Genomic DNA, 24,572 nt, shown 5'->3' on the forward strand with positions numbered 1-24,572 from the left:
GGAGGAGAAATGCTGGAGGCCCGTGTACTGTGCGATGTCAGTGCACGTTAAAGAACCCCAGGTGGTCGAAATTTCCGGAGCCCTTCACTACGGCGTCTCTCATAGCCTCAGTCGCTTTGGGACGTTAAACCCCATAAACCAAACCAAACCTAGTGCACCCCCCTATGCCGGGCTGGCAGATGAGTCGGTGCATGCTTAGTGGCTTTGTGGTGCGTCTGACTAAAGTATGGCTGCATCTTTCCCCAGCTTGCGCAGAGAACGTGCTGTCCTCGCAACAGCGTAATCATAGCGCGGGAAACAACACAGGACAAAGACGAGACGAGACAAGCGCTAAATTTCAACACAGCGCATTTATTGCAGATCAGGAGCATATATACACTACTGATACAGCAGGAAGAAAAGAAAGAAGAAACATGAAGGAACATAACAAAATGCCTCATGTCGTCATGCCAAGAACTCGAGCTCTTTCTTCGATAACGCCACAGACGGTCTGCTGACGCAGTGGTCTCCTGCCCGTGCTATCTCACACGCTTACTTGAGATAGACGGGATTTGAAGGCGCAGGCTCCTTTTCCCAAGCAATGCAGTGCTAGGGAGCCGAGCACCAGGCCGCGCCATAGGTTGAAATCATTTTGAGAAAGAAGGTGGGTACCCGGCCGGCGCCGGGAGTCGAACCCACCACCTCCCGAGGTGGGCGCTGTACCACGCTGTACTCCTACCACTTCCATAGTTTTCTTCACAAAACATACATAGTTTTCAGGGACGCCATAGCGGTCGCCATCTTTGGGTCCAGAAAGGGCAGTGAAAACCTAAGCCTAGTGCAATTCGGTCTCGTAGGAGTTGCTGTCAGTCGGCGGTTCGGTTCAACTGGTGACTCCGACGGTCCTCAAAGCGCGCCTTGTTCGACTGCTCGTAGTGCCGTGGCAAACCCAGCAGCAGAACGAGGTCCTGGAATGCATGAGAGAAGTGGGTAAGTGGCACATCACTTCATGCAGCGAAATTTGATACTGGTATGCGTATTTTATATAAAATACATGACTCTATGTCGCGGGCCAGGGCCTGTGTCGAGGTCGGTGCCACGTGCTAGCAGTCCGCGAGAAGCGCTCCAGAGTGGTCGGCTCACGGCGGTCTAACCGGTGACGCCAGCGGCCCTCACGAAAAGCGCGCGACGAGGTCCTCGAACCGGATGCCCGCATATCACATCATCGACTCGTACGTTCGCGCGCGCGGCCTCGCCTGCTCCCCTTCCAAATAGGAACTCTTCCTTCACCGCCCCAGGCCGCACGACCCCGCCAACCCTCCCATATCGCTTAAACTAGGGAATCATCATATTCCCCTCGTCTCAAAGATTCGCTCGCCCGAGGTCTCACTTTCCGGGCTGGAGTTGGACCCCTTCCGTCATCCCAGGAGCGTCTGCTTACCTTCAGAGATATCCTTACCCACTACCGAGATACCCGGGGCGTTTACGCACAACCGGCTCCCTCTCTAACCCTAACCCAGGCCACTCACTGGCGCCGACTCCAGACCCGTACTGCTCCTTACCCTATTCTTCTTCATGCCCGCTACCCCGATCAGTTCCTTTCCTCCTGTAAGCTCTGCGGAAAACCGGGAGACTTTATTCATATCCTTCTCACATGCCTCCTCCTTCCCACACCCTCCAACCCCAACCACGGCGGAGTCATACTGGGAGACTCTCCTGGCCAGCTCCGCTGCTGCTGAGCAGCGCCGGATAACTACCAACGCCTTGAAGCGGATAGCCCTCCAAGGACTGTCCTTTGCCCTTTAAGGGCAACCCCCTAAGGGTTACCTCGTGGCACGTAAGGGAAGCCAGGGTTTGCCCCCTCTGCACTGCTTGGCAATAAATGTTTCAACCACCACCACCTATCACGCGCTGGAGCGCGGCGGAGGCGCGCCTCCGTTTCATACATCATGTGCAACGCTGTGAAGGCTACGGAAGTAGTCCGCAAAAAATAAATGACCGAGTTGGCATTGACCTGTATGGACCCCTTCCGTACACTGCTGCAGGAAACCGCTGGGTTATCGTCGCTGTAGACCACCTGACACGGTACGCTGAAACAGCCGCCCTCCCAGCTGCTACAGCGCGGGATGTTGCAGCCTTCCTCTTGCACCATTTCATACTTCGGCACGGAGCACCGCGTGAACTGTTGAGCGACCGTGGGCGGGTGTTTCTGTCAGACGTCGTTTCATCTCTCCTGCAGCAATGCAACATTACTCGCCGCACCACTACTGCCTATCATCCCCAGACGAACGGCTTGACTGAACGTTTCAATCGAACATTAGGTGACATGTTGTCAATGTACGTGGCGGCCGACCATACTAACTGGGACGTCGTCCTCCCCTTCGTCACGTATGCCTACAACACCGCTACGCAGAGCACTACTGGTTTCTCACCATTCTTCCTTCTGTACGGCCGTGAACCGTCCTCGCCGCTCGACACTATTCTTCCTTATCATCCCGATTCGTCAGAAACCACAACCGTATCTGAAGCCTCCAGACACGCTGAAGAGTGCCGCCAGCTCGCGCGGTCATTCACGTCCGACGACCAAGGGCGCCAGAAATACCGCTTGGACCACTCCCATGGCACCGACACTTTTCAGCCGCAATCCCTTGTTTGGCTCCGTGTGCCTTCTGCTGCACCAGGTCTCTCTAGCAAGTTGCTGCCGAACTACCAGGGACCCTACCGCGTCCTTGAGCGCACTTCTCCCGTCACTTACGTAGTTGAGCCCGTGACGCCATCACCCGATCTCCGACGACGTGGGCGCGAGACCGTCCACGTTTCGCGTTTGAAGCCGCACTACGACCCCTGCGTCGTGTTGACCCCCTAAATCGCCAGGATGGCTCTTTTTCCCCGGAGCCAAATGTAAAGAGGAAGATCATCAGCAGTCAGAGCAGCAGAACCGAGGCGAGGCGCGAGACGAGAAGACGACGATCGGCAGCTGAAGCAGCAGAGCCGACGCGCGGCGCGAGACGAGAGCGTGAACTGTTCGGGGTCCGGACCTGTCCTTGCTCGCTCTAACCGGCCTTCACAACTGTCAATAAAGGCCGTTACAAAATAAAGAGAGGTGTATCACTCCGCGCTGTTCTGTGGTCGTGCCTAGATGCATGTGTGTGCCTCCCTGAATTTTGATGTTTTGATGGGGATGCAGTGTGAGTTAGGGCAATGGCGGGCTCCTATTAAGCAGCCCGGTAACTTGAGACGCGATCCAGTCTGATTGAAGTTTTCCTCCTTTCTACGGATGTTCTTCCATGCAATAAAGAGAAAAAAAGCTGTTCTGTGGCCGTGTGGTCTAACGCGTCGCTCCGGAGAGTCGATAGGCAATGGGAGTGAGTGGGTTCAAATCCCGTATGGTGAAACTTTTTTTTTTCGCACATTTTCTTTTCATCGCAAGTTGAATCTCTCGTGACTTGAATGAGAAAACTCGTTTTGTTCAGAATCGCTTGAATATTATGCCGTCTTCTGAAATCAACTGCATGCATCTGTTCATTCGATGCATGCCGCGTTAATGTGAGCTGTCCGAAATTCGTTGTCAGTGAGCTCGCACCGGCTTTTGGTCAGCAGTGGCGGTTTTCTGCCCGATTCTGCAGCATTCTTACTATACTTTTTAGACGCAAGCGAGAGGTTTGTGCGAAATATGACATTCATTCGTCGGGTTTGATTAATTAGCACAGTGGTGAGTGCTAATTAATTAGTGGCCGTCTGCAACTTTAGATTTCGCCGTTTCCGAGGAGCTCACTTTTGTGTGGGCCTCTCTTAAGGTACCTGGCATGTTATGAATTGTTCTGTGCAACCGGTTAGCGGCTGATCCAGTCTTCGCCAAAAGAGTCTGGGGCCGACTTGGCACTGTGATGTAGAGTAGCCCAAAAGACTTGGCAAGAACAATTATTTTTTGCTGATCGCAAAGTTCAGAAGCAAGATGTCTGTTAATTTAGAATGCTGGTTTATCATGCAGGAGCGCAGAAAGTGTGTTCTAGACTTCTTAATCGCCTATTTTCTGACTGTATATGTGTCACGTTACTGTGCATATCTGCAATTCTTTTGTTTTTGTTAAGATACCTTTCGTTCTTAAGAAAAGCGCGTTTTCCTTTCTCATTGAAGAGAGTTCTATAACTTGGGCTATTATATGCAGCAAAAGAGCAGTATATTTAAATTGATGGGTCAAATTATTTTTAAACACACCACCTCGATATGGCCTGTTTTCCCGTGTTAAGTGTTAAATTTAGAACGCAGTGTTGATTCACACAGTGACAGAAAATAGTACTGCCTCAAGAGTTACAGATTTGTTGTCGTGCACAAACGTATATGAAGGCAATACAGAGAAAAGTCTGCTTGTCTCGATTTCCCAGCTCTCCTAGAAGAATAGAAACTGCTCAGGGAGGATTTTCATGCAGCTAGGTAAAAAGAGTTCCAAGCTGTGGGAGCGTCAAGTAAGAATGCAGAAAAAGTTGTAAAACGTTAGGAAAAAGTATTTCGAAAGAGCAAACAATAAATTAGACAGGGCAATAAAGAATGTTGACCAGGCAGTGTTTGCAAGAAATGGTTTATTCTGGAAACAGCCAGTGGCATGGATCACAGTGCATACAAATTAAAGGACACGTGCAGTGGATGTACACCAACACACAATCAGTCAAGTGCTCCAAAATTGAAAAACAAAAGTGCAGACATCGAACAACAGTATCTGATAAAACGAAAACCTGACCACTGTACTAACAAAGACATCATCATCATCATCATCAGCCTGACTACACCCACTGCAGGGCAAAGGCCTCTCCCATGTCTCTCCAATTAACCCTGTCCTTTGTCAGTTGCCGCCACTGTATCCCTGCAAACTTCTTAATCTCATCCGCCCACCTAACTTTCTGCCGTCCCCTGCTACGTTTGCTTTCTCTTGGAATCCACTCCGTTACCCTTAAGGACCAGCGGTTATCTTGCCTTCGCATTACATGCCCTGCCCAAGCCCATTTCTTCCTCTTGATTTCAACTAAGATGTCATTAACCCGCGTTTGTTCCCTCACCCACTCCGCCCTCTTCCGATCTCTTAACGTTACACCTATCATTTTCCTTTCCATAGCTCGCTGCGTTGTTCTTAACTTAAGCTGAACCCTCTTTGTTAGCCTCCACGTTTCTGCCCCATAGGTGAGTACCGGTAGGATACAGCTGTTGTATACTTTTCTCTTCAGGGATATTGGTAAGCTACCATTCATGATCTGAGAGAACCTACCATATGCGCTCCACCCCATTCGTATTCTTCTAGTTATTTCCCTCTCATGATCCGGATCTGCGGTCACTACCTGCCCTAAGTAGACATATTCTCTTACTACTTCCAGCACCTCGCTACCAATTGCGAACTGCTGTTCCCTTGCTAGGCTGTTGAACATTACTTTGGTTTTCTGCATGTTAATTCTTAGCCCCACCGTTCTGCTCTGCCTGTCTAACTGATTGATCATGCTTTGCAGTTCTTGTCCTGAGTGGCTTAGCAAGGCAATGTCATCAGCGAATCGCAAATTACTCAGGCATTCTCCATTAACTCTTATCCCCAACTGTTCCCATTCCAGTCCCCGGAATACCTCCTGTAAGCAGGCAGTGAAGAGCATTGGCGAGATCGTGTCTCCCTGCCTGACCCCTTTCCGTATTGGAATTTTATTGCTGACTTTATGGAGAACTATAGTAGCTGTGCAGTCGTTATAAATATCTTCCAATATTTTCACATAACACTCTTCTACATCCTGATTCCGCAATGCCTGCATGACAGCTGAGGTTTCCACCGAGTCAAATGCTTTCTCGTATTCAATGAAGGCTATATATAAGGGTTGGTTATATTCTGCGCATTTCTCTATCACCTGATTGATAGTGTGAATGTGGTCTGTTGTCGAGTATCCTTTACGAAAGCCTGCCTGATCATTTGGTTGACTAAAGTCCAAGGTTGTCCTGACTCTATTAGCGATTACCTTAGTAAATACCTTGTAGGCAACGGACAATAAGCTGATTGGTCTGTAATTCTTCAAGTCCTTCACATCTCCTTTCTTATGAATTAAGATAATGTTAGCGTTCTTCCAAGCTTCTGGTACTCTCGAGGTCACAAGGCATTGCGTATAGAGGGTGGCTAGTTTTTGTAGCACAATCTCTCCTCCGTCCTTCAACAAATCTGCTGTTACCTGATCCTCACCAGCTGCTTTCCCTCTTTGCATTGCTCCTAAGGCTTTCTTTACTTCCTCCTTCGTTACTGGCAGGAAGTCCCATTGCTGTGCTTGACTGCCTCCCTCAGTAACTTGATGATTACATTCGCTACTGTATAGATTTGTGTAGAACTCTTCGGCTAATTCAACTATCTTATCCATATTGCTGATGACATTGCCCTGTTTGTCTTTTAGCGCATACATCTGGTTTTTACCTATGCCCAGTTTTCTCCTCACTGATTTTAGGCTACCGCCGTTCCTTAGAGCATGCTCAATTTTCTCCATGTTAAACTTTCTTATGTCGGCTACCTTGCGCTTATTTATTAACTTCGATATCTCTGCTAGTTCTATCCTGTCTGTGGAGTTAGACGTCCTCATGCTTTGGCGTTTCTTAATCAGATCTTTGGTCTCCTGAGATAGCTTGCTCGTATCCTGTCGAACCATCCTACCACCTACTTCTGCGGCGCACTCTGTAACGATAGCTGTAAGATTATCATTCATTGTTTCAACACTGCGGTCGTCTTCATCAGTTAAAGCGGAAAATCTGTTTTGCAGCGACATTCTGAATTCCTCCACCTTCCCTCTTAATGCTAACTCGTTAATAGCCTTTCGCTTCACCAGTTTCCTCCGTTCCCTCTTCAAATCTAAGCTAACACGAGACCTTACCATTCTGTGGTCGCTACAACGGACCTTACCGAGGACCTCCACATCCTCTACGATGCCAGGGTGTGCGCACAATATGAAATCTATTTCATTTTTAGTCTCACCATTGGGGCTCTTTCAAGTCCACTTCCTGTTTGCTCGTTTGCGGAAGAAGGTATTCATAATTCGTAAATTATTTCTATCTGCGAACTCTACTAATAACTCTCCCCTACTGTTCCTAGAACCTATGCCATAGTCACCTACCGCCTTGTCTCCAGCCTGCTTTTTACCTATCTTTGCATTAAAGTCACCCATCAGTACAGTGTACTGTGATTTTACTTTGGTCATTGCCGATTCCACATCCTCATAGAAGCTTTCAACTATCTGGTCATCATGGCTTGATGTAGGCGCGTAGGCCTGCACCACCTTCAGCTTGTACCTCTTATTAAGCCTAATTACGATAGCTGCCACTCTCTCGTTAATACTGTAAAACTCCTCGATGTTGCCAGCTATATCCTGATTAATGAGGAATCCCACACCTAGTTCTCGCCTATCTACTAATCCACGATAGCACAGTACATGCCCGCCCTTTAATACTGTATACGCCTCATCTGTCCTCCTAACCTCACTAAGCCCTATGACATCCCATTTAATACCGGCTAATTCCTCCAAAGACATGACTCGAAACAAAAAAATTCACACTCAACTGAGCAAGAGCCAGCTTGAAATCATTCTCACCTCCGAAAAATTAAGGACAAAACATACAGTACTGGCTACCTCAACACTGGCACTGCATAACATGTCAAAACGACCAGAGATTGACAGCCATGCAAGGCAACACCAAACCAGGAATCCCTTTTCAGGACATGAAGATCAGACACCCATACATACCATTCCCAACCCTCACACAAAATGAGGCCCATTCCTAGGGGTTTGTGAATGTTCGAACTTTTTGTACAGCACATTGAATAAATTTCTGTTCATCTAGTCGAACGAATCAAACAGTGCATGTTCAAAATTATTTGAAATGAATCCAATTTGCTGTCAAATTTTCAGATATTTTTCGAATAATTGACACAACGCTTGATTAAACTCCATCGTATTTTTCTGCAATGAATCTTCTAAAAACTGCACACATTGACGACGTGTACCAGTATTCATATTGTAATTGGAAAAAGTACTATTTGCACTCCCTTAAAAATTCTACTTCTATACAGACACTATTAACGCGACCACCTCACCACCTACACTACAAGTTACTGCCCGATACAATTTGATGCAATGAATTGCAATGATGCAATGACTTAACGGAAATGTTACAATTTTTGAAGGAAATGCTGCAGTTTTTGATGGAAATGTTCCAATTTCCTCGGTAGGCTGATCAACACACACACCCACATGCACACATATTTCACATTTCCACCCACACACGCACAAAGGTGATCACAGCATGCTGATGAGTCCTCTCTTTCCTCGGTAGCATGTGTATTACACATCAATTCGAAGTCAGACAAGTTCCTGGATGCCACTTAAATCTTCATCACTGGAATCAGGGCTCGAATCATCAGAGGAGGAGTTGCAAGAGTCAGAAATACTCAAGACAACCGGTTCTATTTCAGCGTCAACAATCATATCGCGCTGTCATGCTGCAGCCTTAACTTGTTCCACACGAACACAGCAGTTTTGCCAGTTTTCCTGGCTTACAGATGCCAGTGCTTCCGGCAGGAGCTTTTGAACTTCAGCCAAAGTGAAACATTCGTTGCGACGAGCAATGTATCCCTTCACCTGGCTCCAAACAAGTTCTATGGGATTGAACTCACAGTGGTATGGTGGTAAACGAAACACTTCGTGGCCATGGGTAGCCGCCAGGGTGTCGATGCGGCACACAACGCTGGGTGTGTTTTCCTTTTGAGAAAGCTCCATCAGTTCTGCCCTCACCATGTCCTGTGACCATGGAACATATTTATTTGTGAGCCAAAGTTGAATATCAGCTTTGCGTGTAGGCTTGGTAGGTGCTTTTTCAAGAGCCACGCTATGATATGGAGCATTGTTCATGACGAAAATGCTATTGGCCGGAATGCTTGGCAAAAGCTTGTCGGTGAACCACTTCTCAAAGTAGTTGCCATCCATCTCAGAGCGGTAGTCAGCGTTGTTTCCCTTTTTTGCTCTGAAGAAGTCAGCAGCATCTTCCACGAATCCTGTTGCACTGCTTCCAGCATGTACAAGGATCAAACGGGCCCCCTTGCCCGAAGGCGCAGCCAATCCCGTTGTTAAACCTTTCAGGAAGGCATCCTGAGATGACTTCACAGTCTTGTCCTGCCAGGCGTGTTCTTTTGTGTGCCCTGCGTTGACCGAGGTTTCATCTAGGTAGGTGACGCACTTGTAAATGCAAAACAACCGAGTGCACGAGTTAATGCTTGTCAGTAAACATGCACACTGCAGCATGTAAGCAGGCAACGCACTGCAAGAAACATACTGCTGACCACTGTCTCACAAACAGCCGCTCAAAGACAATCGAGAAAAAAGAATTATCTCGGCTTTATTGCTCCCTTGTTCGGGCTTATATTTTGCGCCCAGGCGGCATTTGGTAGCCACTTTATATTCGCTGCATGTTTGCATGGGGTACTTGACTAATTCCGCAACATTTGAAATCTCTTCACTCGCGGCGACTGCGAACAAATATTGCCAACGTTCGCAGCAGTAGCGCCAGTAACTCGCACCACCGGAGCAACGGGTAGTGTACGGTGGGTGTTTATTCGTTCCTACGGTGACGACGAGATGGCACTACCCATTGCGGTGCTACGACATTTTTGTCAGTTTTGTTGTTTTTGCTTGCCGCACCAATTGGGATTTAGCGATTAAATCTGACCCGTGCAGACTTGTGCCCCACTCAAACTTAGCGCAAAGCTGGCCGTGAAATGTCACCTCTACGCAAAAGGTCCGCAACAGCAACGTGGTTAAGGCGATTTCTTTTAAATGTGTCATTCTGAAGCAGCACTCACTGTTACTACGAGGTTGCAACGTTAACATCAAGCTCTATGTGAAGCCAGTCTAAACGTACTGCGTAAGAAAATAAACAAGGAACGACTCGTACCTGCCATGTCATCGGAATTCCTTGGTCGCCTGCAGGTACCGGCGGCGCCAGGCAACGATGTCACTTCGCTCGATTAGCTAGCGCAAGGTTCGGTTTTCATTTTTCAAATATGAATCCGATGTCCTTCATCAACCTCCACAACGTCGTTTCCTTGATGTTCGGCAGGTCGTCGTCCTCATTGACAGCATTTAGCACACTGTCCAGTGTTGGGACTTCCCTCTTCGCGTACTGTTGTACCCGGAGAGCGATCTCAACCTGACTTATGGCCCAAAGTGGTTCGCCCAAGGCGACAATAAACAGCTCTCGCGCAGCGGATCCCCTCCAGCCTACGTTTCGTGGCTTAATGGCTTCTGCGCAATCACGACCGGGACGAGAGACTGAGCAGTGAGCGACGGTCGCACAAGAACTTTGTTTAGACCGTGCTATCCGGCTGCTCTGCTCCATTTTGTTCGCACCACGGCCGAGGCGTGACTCCAGGGCCATCTTCACAGCAGCGGAAAGAACGCGACCGACTCCACGGTCCGTTCCCAGAAGCTCGGATTCAACCTCCGACGAGCGGCGCCGCTTGCGTGGCTCATAAACAAACCCGCGTCAAGCTGCCCTTCGACCCCATGGGCGGTCCTCTGAACCCTCACCCACGGCTACGTAACGTGACGTGAAAACATAGGGACAATGTGTGGGGACCTGGGGAACTTCTACTCTACTTATGGAGAGCACCACCATGTATCAGATATCTCTTGTCGAGAAACCGCATTATGTAACCTTTCGTATAAAGCTCCTCGTCTTCCCGCAACTTCTCATCTCTGTTGACTCGGGCCGGGCACCACGCCGGAGGCGTCGATGTCGCTGACGAAGACCCAACAACTCCTGGAAGAAGGATGGAAAGCTGGGCGAGTTTGTAATAATTCATCATGAGGGGTACAGCGCGAAGAAGACGAATATGTAGTCTTCTTGCTTCGTCCTTCGTCTTCTTCGCGCTGTACTCCTGGTCCTGCTCTGGGCTAGGCATTGCATCCGACGTTTTCGCTGTACGTTTGCGACTTTTATTTGGACCTCCCCTTTCGAGTCGATGTGACGTGATAATCATTTCAGGCCTGTTTGCGCAGGAGGATTGGGCTTAGTTCACCTGCCTGGGAGGCATTTAGTTGCCCGTTCCTTCTTTTTTCGCGATTGCTCCCATCCTGTTATTAGAACATTCTTGCAGTTTAATTTCATGACCCTGCTTGCAAACTTAGGGGTTTCTTCAAATTATACTGAGCGCCCCTCTTTATTAGGCTTTATGTAAGAAGTTTGCGCTTCTGTAAGGAAGGAAGGAAGCAAAATTGTTTATTTCAAGTATGTGCACATGCTTGAGGGGGAGGGCAAAAGGCATACAAGCCTGACGAGGCCCATCCCCCTTGGTGCACCTGGCGCAGTAGCACAGCGTGACATGTGCAACAGTAATAGAACATGTGAAATGAACACACACGAATTTCAAAGGTTTTTGACAATTTGATTTTCTAATGAGTACCCATTTTCCGTTTCGCGTAAGAGTCTGTACAGCGATTTGATAGCGATGCTATTTCCGCCGCCACTGTATCGTTTTGTCTACTTTGGCCTCATGGGTCATGAAGTGTTAAAGTATCGTTCTGTGCACTTCAGCCTCGTGGGCCATGGTGTGCTGAAGCGTGTGTGCAAGATGCCGCTTCCTCCTTGCACCAAAACGCTTTTCTATAAATTCCACGCGGAAGCTCTGCCTGTTAAAACGTGGCTTCATAGGAAGAACATTTTTGTACCTTCTGCTAACTGCCGTTTCTGCAATGTATCTGAAATCATTGGACACTGTTTTATCAACTGCGAGGATGCGATTTCGTTTTGGGGTGGGCTGCAGTGGACGCTAGAGAAAGATTTTGCTTTAAATTCCTATAGTGTACGTTACCTCGCGGTAACTCAATCTGTTTACGAACCTTATGATATGTTTTCTTTTTGTCATTGGACATCATAGCCTGTGGAAAACGGGCATGTTAGACCGCAACGTTTAACTTCTTCTTTCAAGCAGAAGCTATTTCAGCCGATTGATGCTCCATTTCAGGGGGAAGTATGATGGAAGAGACATTCTACCGCACTGGTTCCCGCTGTTGATTCGGTGTCCATCATTGTCGCCCTTTTAGGGGTATTGTCTTCTGTCAAGCTGGGGAAGGGCAGCCTCTAGCCGGGGTATTTGCAAACAATCTGTATATAGCCCCTTGTGTCATGCATAGCCTCGAATAGATTTGATTTATTGGAGTTTAATGAGGGACGCCGTAGTGAAGGGCTCCGGAAATTTCCGCCACCGGGGGTTCTTTAACGTGCACTGACATCGCACAGCACACGGGCCTCTAGAATTTCGCCTTCATCGAAATTCGGCCGCCGTGGCCGGGATCGAACCCGCGTCTTTCGCATAGCCTCGAATAGTAAATACCATGTTGAAAAAAAGAAAACAGTCGAGGCGCTGTATATCCTTGCCAGCCTTTTAGTTGTGACATGTTTTCTATCATGTTTGCGCCACGTAGCGCCTATCTAGCTGCTCTGTAAATAGTTTTTTTGTACACACACACACACACACACACACGCACGCACGCACGCACGCACACACACACACACACACACACACACACACACACAGCCGCCGCGGTGGCTCAGTGGCTATGGTGCTCGACTGCTGGCCCGAAAGACGCGGGTTCGATCCCGGCCGCGGCGGTTGAATTTCTTTGGAGGAGAAATTCGAGGCCCGTGTACTGTGCGATGTCAGTGCACGTTAAAGAACCCCAGGTGGTCGAAATTTCCGGAGCCCTCCACTACGGCGTCTCTCATAGCCTTAGTCGCTTTGGGACGTTAAACCCCATAAACCATAACACACACACACACACACACACACACACACACACACACACACACACACACACACACACACACACACACACACACACACACACACACACACACACACACACACACACACACACACACACACACACACACACACACACACACACACACACACACACACACACACACACACACACACACACACACACACACACACACACACACACACACACACACACACACACACACACACACACACACACACACACACACACACACACACACACACACACACACACACACACACACACACACACACACACACACACACACACACACACACACACACACACACACACACACACACACACACACACACACACACACACACACACACACACACACACACACACACACACACACACACACACACACACACACACACACACACACACACACACACACACACACACACACACACACACACACACACACACACACACACACACACACACACACACACACACACACACACACACACACACACACACACACACACACACACACACACACACACACACACACACACACACACACACACACACACACACACACACACACACACACACACACACACACACACACACACACACACACACACACACACACACACACACACACACACACACACACACACACACACACACACACACACACACACACACACACACACACACACACACACACACACACACACACACACACACACACACACACACACACACACACACACACACACACACACACACACACACACACACACACACACACACACACACACACACACACACACACACACACACACACACACACACACACACACACACACACACACACACACACACACACACACACACACACACACACACACACACACACACACACACACACACACACACACACACACACACACACACACACACACACACACACACACACACACACACACACACACACACACACACACACACACACACACACACACACACACACACACACACACACACACACACACACACACACACACACACACACACACACACACACACACACACACACACACACACACACACACACACACACACACACACACACACACACACACACACACACACACACACACACACACACACACACACACACACACACACACACACACACACACACACACACACACACACACACACACACACACACACACACACACACACACACACACACACACACACACACACACACACACACACACACACACACACACACACACACACACACACACACACACACACACACACACACACACACACACACACACACACACACACACACACACACACACACACACACACACACACACACACACACACACACACACACACACACACACACACACACACACACACACACACACACACACACACACACACACACACACACACACACACACACACACACACACACACACACACACACACACACACACACACACACACACGCGGAGGGCCGGGTTTGTTTCCCACCTATCCCGCAAATTTCTTGTTTTTTACTAATTGAGGCGCTTCAAACTCATATCTGCGCTATAACACGTCTTTCAATGTTTGTACGCGAGAAGTGAAGCTTTCACCCCAAAACAAACGGGTTCCCTGCATAGTTCCCGCTCTTCTCGGCAGCTTTCGAGCGAGAAAGTTGGAAGGTAAATGCCAGACGCTCAAAAATCTGCATGGTCGCTAACCGGACGCATCGCATGAATGGCCAGCAGGTAATGGTAGCAAGTCGCTACATAAAGACGAAAAGGTAAGTCCACGGGTCTGTCGATTGGCTCCAAATGGACCCGTGTGACTGCTCCCGCATGCGGGTAGGGGAAAACATATTTAAAGAAAGAGGAAAAGTTAGACGCGCCTCGTAGCCACTGTGCGCGGCGAGGCGACCACGATGACCGGAGGTTTCAATTTATTTTACTTGGTCGCGCTGTTTCGCAATAATTTTATTTTCATCCAGGTCATCCGAGCCGTGCCCAGTGCCGGCTACGTACAACGACCGACTTTTAAACTTCAAGTGACGTGCACATAACGACGGTCAATAACGAAAAAGTATGAGAACACACTGTATATATTTCCTTGTCATCGAACAAGGGCACATGTTTGCCCGAACACGGTCCTCAATGTGGCTGTGCTGCTCGGTTCTATAAAGTCCGTGCGATTGCAGAGGAGCGCAGCTGCAGCGGAAATGGCTGCAACCCTTCCTAGTTTGAAGCTGCGTGTCCGCTCTGTCGATGTCTCAAGGGCATCTGCTGCCGTAAGATTAATCCAGTCGAGCGGCTGCAATGCTGCATACTATCAGTATCGAGTCGTATCTAAAAAAAGGCATCTTTTAAAACATGATTATGCTGAATAAAGAGAGTGAAACAAAAAGAAAGAGCGGATGATCTATTCAAGGCTTATAAAAAAGAAAAACTCATGTAACTTGATATTTTAACGTTACAAGCCAAAAAGCAAATATTTTCTGTTTGTATTTTGTGCTAGTGCCACATGTATGTAGCATGCACGAGTTCACTAACTCCTTGAGCAAAGGGGCAACGGATAACAAATACACAGCTCACATATGGTGAAGCCATGTCATGTCAGGGCCCCTCGTTTGGAAACGGTTTCGCGCTCTAAAATGCTTTTGTCCAGAATTGTGTGGTGTGATATCTGGCCTGTCAGCAATAATAACCTCAAAAAATTGTTTTCCCTGTTTGGACATGCACAGTCACGGGAGCTGCGGTATAGAGAGAAGGCAGAGAGAGAGAGAGAGAGAGAGAGAGAGAGGGATCGGTTAAACAGGTCCGCTTGAGTTGGCTAGCGGACTCAGCCAAAGCCACCGAGACTAAGGTGGCTTTGACTCCGCACCCCACCTGACCCCACCCCACCCCATCACTCTTATTTTGTTTCGTATAGCCACGGCTGCTAGGTCTTTCATCGGCATATAAGAGCAACGAATGCAGATTATGACTAAAGCGTAAGAAAGTCGATGATAAAGTTAGGTAATACGAGTTTATGAAGTTTTTCCGCCCGCTGCAATACAACTCATATTTCTTCTTTTTAGACAAAATATCTCGCCCCCACTGAAAGCCGAGGGCTCTTGGTTAGTTATCCGAGTATTTTTTTTTCTTATATTACTGCAGACCATGTTCATCTAGTTCCGGTAGAAGGGAATCAGCGATCATGATTGCAAATAGAACCTGAAAAACTCGTAATAGTGTACATTTGAAAGGAAGCAAGATTTCTGCCCCATTTTGGAATGATGGTTTATGTGGTTTAACGTCCAAAAGCGACTCTCGATATGAGGGACAAGCATTTTGGAATGAGAGAAAATGCCTGTTTTTCACATAAAAATAAAATCTGCAAAATAGGCTCCACTTTTATTTACTTCGCCGGAAATGCCGAAGGGTCGTCTCTCTGAGCGCTGAAACTCGGAGACCGTGGGGGCTAAAAAAAACGACTTTATCTGTTAACCTGCGGTCCCAGCTATTAGTGGTCAGCGCAGAACACATGATAGAATTTGATCTGCCTTATCGTCGTATTGCACATTACCCTATAACGAAGGACATTGTTGTGAGTCCTTCGTCACAAAGCACGCGGCTACGCCACATGTTCCAGGCTAGAATTTCAGGCGGGGTCATTATTAAGCGAAATGCTGAGCATTTAACAAGCAAAGGACATGGAAGAGGTGAACACGAGCATGGGAAACAGCATTATTGCGCAAGTTGAGGGGAAGCTTCTAGCCAACTTTCCTGAAGAGATTTGAAAGCAAGTAAGCTGCGCTGTAAAGCCCTTTACGTGAAATTGTCAGCGAACCAATTACGCCTTCGGATGCGCTTTGGAAAACAGAGGTCACGCCTGACTGATCGGAACAACGTGGCACGATAAGCGCGTCATGCGCATTCTGGAATACAGAGATAAGAATAGCAGAGGAAAGATAACTAACCTTTGTATTGAAAAGTAGTGGACTATAAGAGAGAGCGAGGACAACTCCATGCGCTTTTTGTTATTAACAAAATTCAATGGTTTGGCTTTTTGCGTTTTTTTAGCGTTCGTTCCTTCTATTACTGATAAGTCTGCAGTTCAGTTGAAAGTGAAATATCATTTTCTGCCATTCAATACAAACTTGTGGCTTCGAAGATGACGTCGTGGTTAATAGGAAATCCGTATGACTGGACGCCGATGGCGACGAGATATATAATGCACCTACAGAGGAAGTATTCTGGTCATCGCATTTCGCTTGTAAAGCGGCCAGTGACGGGTATACCTGAATTACAATTTTTCAACATTTTCTAGGTAATAGGGGCTCCTTTTTCACTGAGTGCACCAGTGGCGTAGAAGTAGTGGTTTTAATAGACATGAGAAAAAAAAAGGAAGGGAAACATGTTTGCTAGCCCCGGTATGTGCCATCGCTACGGGAAGCACTCAGTTGGGGCAGCGGAAATAAAAGGATAGCAGGCAGGGTGCAGAAGTGAAATGAAAGAGGTGAGTGGACAGTTAGAAAAGATGAGGGGAGAGGTACGCTGTACAAGTAATCTATTTACATATTCCCATATTAACATATGTACAGGTCGGAGTGGCGTAGCCAGAAATATTTATCGGGGGGGGGGGGGGGGGGGGGTGTTATACGGCGCCGGCAAAAAAATAAAAAGAAAGCCTGCGCCTGAACAATATCGTAGTCATTTTTCTGCCTTAATACAGTCGAAGGGTCAGTTATATCGTTCACTCCATCTACATAAAAATACGAGTGCACACAGGACTGCGAAGACTTTATTCGTAAAGAACATTTATTTTCTAAGAAAAAAAAAACACTCCTACAAAAAATCGCAGCAGTTTTGAAATATTCTCATTTTATATACAGCAACACAAAATGTTCTGCTCTATACATTTTCTTAAAAAACGATCTTTTTTTACGGCAATGAAACATGGATCTGCTCCCATGCTTTCCTGCATTGCTGTAGTCTAGGCTTTCCACTGATTACACCGCTACTGTTTACATTCTGTAGCTACGTGACGGTGGCACTGTTGCAGATAAGTCAGCATCGCCCAGTATCTCACATGGACTCCCTGAATCGCGAAACACGATGGGAAACTTCTATCCCACGCATGTGAACCTGCGGCCGGCCGCAAAGCGCTTAAAAAAGAAGCACATTTTATTTTCGCGATAGTTTCTGATCATTTGAGGAGACTGCAAAGGATGAAAAAGTAAGCTGACGTGAAAAGGCTTGTTTAATCTTGTGAACAGCGCCTACAACAATTAAAAAGATTGGTTTATTGGTTTATTGGGGTTTAACGTCCCGAAGCGACTCACGCTATGAGAGACGCCGTAGTGAAGGGCTCCGGAAATTCCGACCACTGACATCGCACAGTACACGGGCCTCTAGAATTTCGCCTCCATCGAAATTCGGCCGCCGTAGCCGGGATCGAACCCACGTGTTCGGGTCAGCAGCCGAGCGCGGTGAAATTAAAGAGTGCCATACTTCGTGCGGTAGCGAAGACATGTGACTCTTTCCAGCAAAAAGTTCCGCTTGCTGTTATAGAGCCGCGACAACGTGCATCAGTCTTTTCAAGAGCAAACCGACATAAAACTGCAAAACATAAATAAAACTGCAAAAGCAAGCCATGCGCATCATAATCTATACCCCTCGAATGTCACCCTACCGCATTTTGTTCATAGATTTAAACGTTCTACCTATCTGGGCCCTTTATTTTTACAACATTGGTATCCTATTCTTTAAAATTCTTCGTCATCATCTCCCACTAAACATATTTTCTCCCGCCACGATCCTGAGCAACATCGTCACATGTTTTGCGCTGCGTAATAACTTTTTACTACCTAAGGTCAGAACTAACTACGGGAAACAATGCCTTCATTTTTCATCCATATCATTTTGGAACTCTTTGAACTTAAACATCAAACAAACTAATACGCTCTCTTTGTTCAAGGTCAAACTAAAGCTTTTCCTTCTTAATGTGTGATTTTTTTTTTGTTATTGATCCTATGTATCGCGGCATCTCTGAGTGTTTTATTGTACATTGTTCTGCTTTACATTGTTTGTATTTAAATATTTCAGTAACTCATATTACACTATGTACCTATATTTATTCTGTGCGTCGCTAATTAATGTGTTGTGTATTTGGTATTTTGTTGCATATTGAAATTTATTTTCATGGAAGGTCCCGCCCGCGGTCTTGTACCATGGGTCCTCTCGCTGTATACAATTGTAACTTTGATTGAATTAATAAACTTTCAACTTCAACTTTAACTCTTCATATTTTCATCTTTAATTTTTAATATATCGAAGCGCTGTGTAAATAGCATCATAGCATCGGCGAAATAAAAATCGCCGAAAGGACTTAGGGAGAGGGGAGAAGCAGCGCTCAGAAAATTTCGGGGGGGGGGGGGGGGGTTAATTCTGACTCCCCTTTCCCTGTCTACGCCCCTGTAAAGCACCCACGCTGTGGCTAAAATGCGCTAATCAATCGATATACGGTGAATTCAACTTCTCTGTCTCCCTTCATTGACGTGTCATATGACTGGGTGACTTCACGTGCGTGCGCCTGCAATGAAAGAGTCTCTGGTATCAGCCTAATGTCGTTCTCCACTCTTGAACTCGGTATTAAGGCAGGAATGAATTTGACGGCTAAATTCACGCCTCTCTCTTTGTCAGCAAATTTTTGCGACATTTTAAACGTCTGCATTTAGCCCCGCTCAAAGGGATGATGCCGTAAACTGACACAGAAACCGGAAAAAAAAAGAATTTTTGAACTTTGTTCCTGCACTCAACACTTACGGAGATCCTGCATGCATGTGAACACTTTACTCGATAAATGCTTTGCTATGGCCTGAACAAATGGCGTCGACATCGGCGGAATCATGGAGGTCATGGAACGTTCTACAAGTGCCGCTGTCGATCGCCGAGAACGCAACCGCCTTCGGAAGCAACAGGTGTGTTCCTTCGCCACAGAAGAGAAACGAGAGCTACAACCACTTCGGGGGAAACCGGCGATGTGTTTAAACCTTCGGAAGCAGGGATTGAGATCGCCTGCCTTGGATTCCGAAGTTCATGTGGCATTTCAGCTACCACACAGAATACAACACAGAACACATGCACGAATAAAAGTAGTACATTTTCTGAAAAAAAACGATCTTTCTTTTTAATTTCAATTTTAATTTTTCAATTTCAATTTATTTTTCCATGTACACGTGGTGAGGGCCGAGGGAAAAAAGCCAGAAAGTTTGGCTTGACGTGCCCCTCGGCCCCTACATTGCAGGGCAGCAGGTAACATAAATGTTTTAAACAAATAGCATCTCAAAATGCAAGCAATATTTATCAAAAATGGTTTTGGGTATTATTAGAAAAATGACAAGGAATGAAGTGTACAACAAAAAATGGTAACACAAAAAGGAAACAGAAAAATACACGTCATCGAACAACAGGAATTCGGTTACTCAAATTAGGTCAACACTATACGGAAACGAAAGAGATAAAGAAGCAATGAATCTATAAAGTGGCACATACATCGTGTATAACTTGGCGGCATGCACGTGAAAGATCAACTTGTGCAGTTTGAAACTTATTTAGAAGACGGGGCAACGTGTTTGCTAGACTATGTGTACCATTGTGCGGCAGGTTGGAATATGCCACAGTTCGCTGTGTCTGCTAGGATAAACTTGTACATTTAGTGAAAGTTGTGCCGTGTCGTGCAAGTAATTAATATTTTGTTTTATGTCCTTCTTGTATCTTTCAGCTAGCCTAACATTATACATTTCAGATACTTTTATGGCATTGAACTGGTGGAATAAATCGCATGTGTTTATATGAGAACCGACATTAAGTACTGCACGCAGAGCCTTCTTCTGTAAAACATAAATCTTATTTTTATTGGTACCTGTAGTTGTTCCCCAAACTAAATGCGCATAGTTCACTTGGGACATAAAGAGCGAATTATATAGGAGAAGTTTAACTTTGCATGGAAGTAATTGACGATGCCGGTTAATGATACCTGTGACACGAGAAAGCTTACTGATGACAGCGTTAACATGATTGTCCCAGCTTAGCTGGCTGTTGAAGTGAACCCCTAATATCTTAATATTATCTACAACCTCTATCGTTTCCAAATCTAGCTGAAGATCGCATGGTAGAATAACGTTTTTATTTTTTGGTTTGATCATAATTGCCTTAGTTTTAGTTACATTAATTTTCAACAGATTATTAAGGGACCACTGATGGCAATGAAATATGGATCCGCTCCCATGCTTTCCTGCATTGGTGTAGTCTTGGCTTTGCACTGATTACACCGCTACTGTTTACATTCTGAATCTACGTGACGGTGGCACTGTTGCAGATAAGTCAGCATCGCCCAGAGCGTGTCAATTGTGACATCGGAGTATCTCACACGGACTCCCTCAGTCGCGAAACACGGTGGAAAATCATTCCGTGTCATAAGCAGCCAGTGCCTGCAACAAAAAAAAAGGTGCTCAAAATCTCCCCACTACGAATGTTCTTTGGACGAAGTGGAGAACCCCATCCCATGTGCGAACGCTGTGCCTTAGCGGCCACAACGCGCCTACGCTACGACCGAACATGTGTGCGTTCTGAGTAACTGAACGGTGCTGCACAGATGAGACCATGATGTGGAGGGAGTTTCAACGACCCTTGAGACCTTTATATCTAGTGCCAATAAAAGCAAATCACACCGGGCCTGTCCGATACAACCGCCCAGTCGCCAGTGTGTGTATCGCGATGGTTACGCATTCGCTACAAAGCCGCGCGCGCTTCGCGGACGGGTTGAGCGGGGTCCGCGGGTTTCGGCGACGGCGCTCCGCGAGCCGAGAATAGACCGTCCTCCAGAGCCGCGTGACGCCCGCTGAACGGAGGTGCCGAGGGAGAGAGCGTTTTGACTCCGTCACAGGAGCCGCGTTGCTTCCCCCCCCCCCCCCCCGTCACCCTCCCCCCCTCCTTTCTCCTCCAAACGTCAAGGACTCACAGTGACGCCACCAGCAGTGCTCACCTGCAGCGTTTTGAAGCCGCGAAGTACACCTCGGCTCTGGCGAACAGCCATTTTCTGTCCCGTGCTATGCGGGACAGCTTGCCTCCTCTCCGCAATGCAAGACGAAGACTGATGCAGGGGGTTTTGCGGCCGTTTCACCTATTTTAGGATCTGCAAGACAAAAGACAAAAAAATATTGGGGAAGTTACACACGCACTGCTACGGGCGTTACTATTGTTAAGTTGAAAATGGGCAACCAAGAATTGTAACGGAAACCACTGCGTACGCTGGCGAAACAGAATAAAGCTGGCCTCGCTCGACAATCGCGTCAGCGTGAGAGGGGCATTGTTCGAGCTGCTCGTGTCGGAGCCGTGGTCTGAGTCCGGGATGGTAACAGTGATCACTAATATGTCACTTGCAAAGCCTCTGGTGGCTTAGAATGGTGGATGCCACTTATGTGCGCCGCTCTGACTGTAGAAGCATTTGAAGCGCTGCGGCAGTAGTAGAAGTAGTAGTAGTAAAATACCTTTATTCGACCATAATTTATAGGCCGAGCATGTCGACCGCCTGGGCGACCAGAAGCCGCGGTTCTTCTTCCCCTTCAGCGCCAAGCCAGTCGAGCCAGGTGGTGATGGATAGAGAGGGTAGTAACAAGATTCATAAATAAGGTTGAGGCGACCTGTGCGGACACGTGTTTCTAGCTCAATCAATGCCAATCATTTTGAGAAAGAAGAGTGACGAGTCCATGTGGTCTGCTGTTGTGCATGTCAACATGAATGCAAATTTATAAGCTGCTATTTTGTATATGATACGGAATATGCAGTGCCCGAAAAATGAGGAACCTTCAGTAGAGCGAATACAGACCGGTTCACTCGACGTTGATCGTGTTGCGCTCACCTCCTTCGTTGTGCTTCCTCTTATGAGCTCCGTACTGCTCCTTCGCCTCGACTGAACAGTTAGTCCAGCCTTTCGTAATATTTCATGAAACGAGGAGTGGCGCACGTCAGCTGCGGACGCGGCTGTTTGGAAGGTCCAGTATGATTTCAAAAGTTCATAGTGGTGCGTATCCATTTCAGGCGCCATTTTTGTTTTGATCGAAAACAATTATTTTTTTCGCCTAAATAGTATATTCGGGCCATAGAAAGAAATTTTCCAGCCCCAAAAAGCCCAGCGGGTAAGTTTTTATAACGATATGCAAAATTCCGTACAAAGTAAGATTGGCTAGAAATAGTAACATCGAAATGCTCGGATTCGTGAAGTAAGCACCTAAGGTGCCTTGGTATCATTTTGTCTTTCGAAGATGCTGATTATGCTTGAAAGCGAGCAAAAACAATCAAAGTTATCACTCGTAGGAAAACCTGTCCGTATACGAATGTTGGATGACGTGCTACCCTGCTCACTGTTTTGTGAAGTATTTTTTACTGCGTTCGCTATATGGGACACACAAAAACACTCGCCACAAGAAGGTTGTTATATTGTACACTAAAACAATGAAAATCACTCCTATAGGTGCAGCACACTCTCAGAAAAAGCTGTTCGCTTGTGTGTACACAGCTGTGTACAAAGCGCCTGAGAGGGATTAAAAACTTAATTGAAAACCTTCTATATGATCACCGTCAGCGTTTGGTGATAAGAAATGTAAATTTTCTCCGCCTCTCTATGATAGTTGAGATTTTGGTTTTCGACGTGGAATAAAGGAAGAGAGCATTATTTGAAGGGTAATTAAATAATCAGCCGCCATCAAAGGGGGTGGGGGGGTAATCTAAGCTCGAAAAATTCTCCGAATCTAAATTTGGATTGCCCCGCATTAATTATGGTGGTCGATTTCCAAATTCTTTCTCCTTTTCAAAGCGGCCCATTTACTCAGTTTCTCAACTTTCGATTCACCCGTCCCCGTGATACCAGCTGCATCCAACATCCACGAGAAGCAGCTTCACCCCCGCAAACAGCCATTGGACACTCGAGCATGACGTCATTGACCGCTTTGGCAAATGAGAGCTCTTCGCCGCGCCGCTGGGGTCACGACACAGGAGGCGCGTCCGAACCCTGCCGGGTTTCGTTCACAGCGACTCCTCGGTCGCAATTGACGCACCTGCGCTCGCATTTAAAGCCCCGCACTTCTACAACACCTCTCGTACCGTGCTCGTGAGTGGAGTCCCTCAGAGACTGCGTTTGCCGCTCGAGCCTGCAGCGAAGACAGCCAGCGAAGCCACAGCGCAGCTGCGCGCCGCTACCGCAGCGAGACAGCAGTGCAGCCACAGCTGCCTCTTTTCCGGCCGTCCCTATCAGCGGCGGTGGTTCGCGTGATCGGCCCGTATCGCGGCGGGCGACCTCCGCCGGCCAGCGCGGCTCGAACGTCAGCGGCAGATTCACCTTGGCTCCCATGAGTGCGGCGTCCCACCCAGCGGCGGAAGAGCGGCGTTCTCGAACCGACCACCGGCTCGGACCGCACGCCGGACCCAGGCTTCGGAACGCACGGTAGGCCACGGGCTTCTCTCCTCTCCGCACTGGTGGGGCGACACACGCGAGAGCGTTACGCTTTCATTGGCACAGAACAGAAGTGGTCTTTGTTCCGTTCGCTTTGGAACGGCTGCCCGATCAGTCGGCGACAGCCGCGCACTGCTTGCGCTTCTCTTCTTAGGTTCTTGTTTGTCCCAGAATGCGGGGGCTTTTCGTTGCTCGATGGATCATTAGACAGCGATGGCAGCGAACACAGGACAT

General features: G+C 47.4%; 2 protein-coding genes across 5 annotated transcripts in view; one reads left to right on the plus strand and one right to left on the minus strand.

The window, feature by feature from the left end:
* Positions 1–353: 353 nt before the first annotated feature.
* Positions 354–24,305, minus strand: LOC149325234 (uncharacterized). 4 transcript variants are annotated; one of them, XR_016286227.1, is made up of 4 exons: positions 23,990–24,305; positions 22,378–22,450; positions 21,873–22,022; positions 354–947 (listed from the first exon to the last, which is right to left on the minus strand). XR_016286227.1 is itself a non-coding variant. In XM_089563185.1 (3 exons), exons 1-2 carry the CDS (start codon positions 24,234–24,236, stop codon positions 21,937–21,939), a joined length of 333 nt encoding a protein of 110 aa, XP_089419311.1. In that variant the 5' UTR covers positions 24,237–24,305; the 3' UTR covers positions 354–947; positions 21,873–21,936. The 4 variants fall into 4 exon arrangements, 3 of the variants coding, with proteins under 3 accessions (XP_089419311.1, XP_089419312.1, XP_089419313.1); XM_089563185.1 differs by lacking the exon at positions 22,378–22,450; XM_089563186.1 differs by lacking the exons at positions 354–947; positions 22,378–22,450 and adding an exon at positions 19,179–19,418.
* Positions 23,941–24,572, plus strand: part of LOC149325235 (solute carrier family 41 member 1-like) — a 43,715-nt gene continuing 43,083 nt past the window's right edge. Inside the window, exon 1 of the mRNA XM_089563178.1 lies at positions 23,941–24,329. The gene's annotated coding sequence lies outside the window, so the exon portion shown is untranslated. The remainder of the gene's footprint in view (positions 24,330–24,572) is intronic.

The sequence above is a fragment of the Amblyomma mixtum genome, chromosome 10 (assembly GCF_055824585.1).
Source record: "Amblyomma mixtum isolate Tamu chromosome 10, ASM5582458v1, whole genome shotgun sequence".
NCBI classification, from domain to species: Eukaryota; Metazoa; Arthropoda; class Arachnida; order Ixodida; family Ixodidae; genus Amblyomma; species Amblyomma mixtum.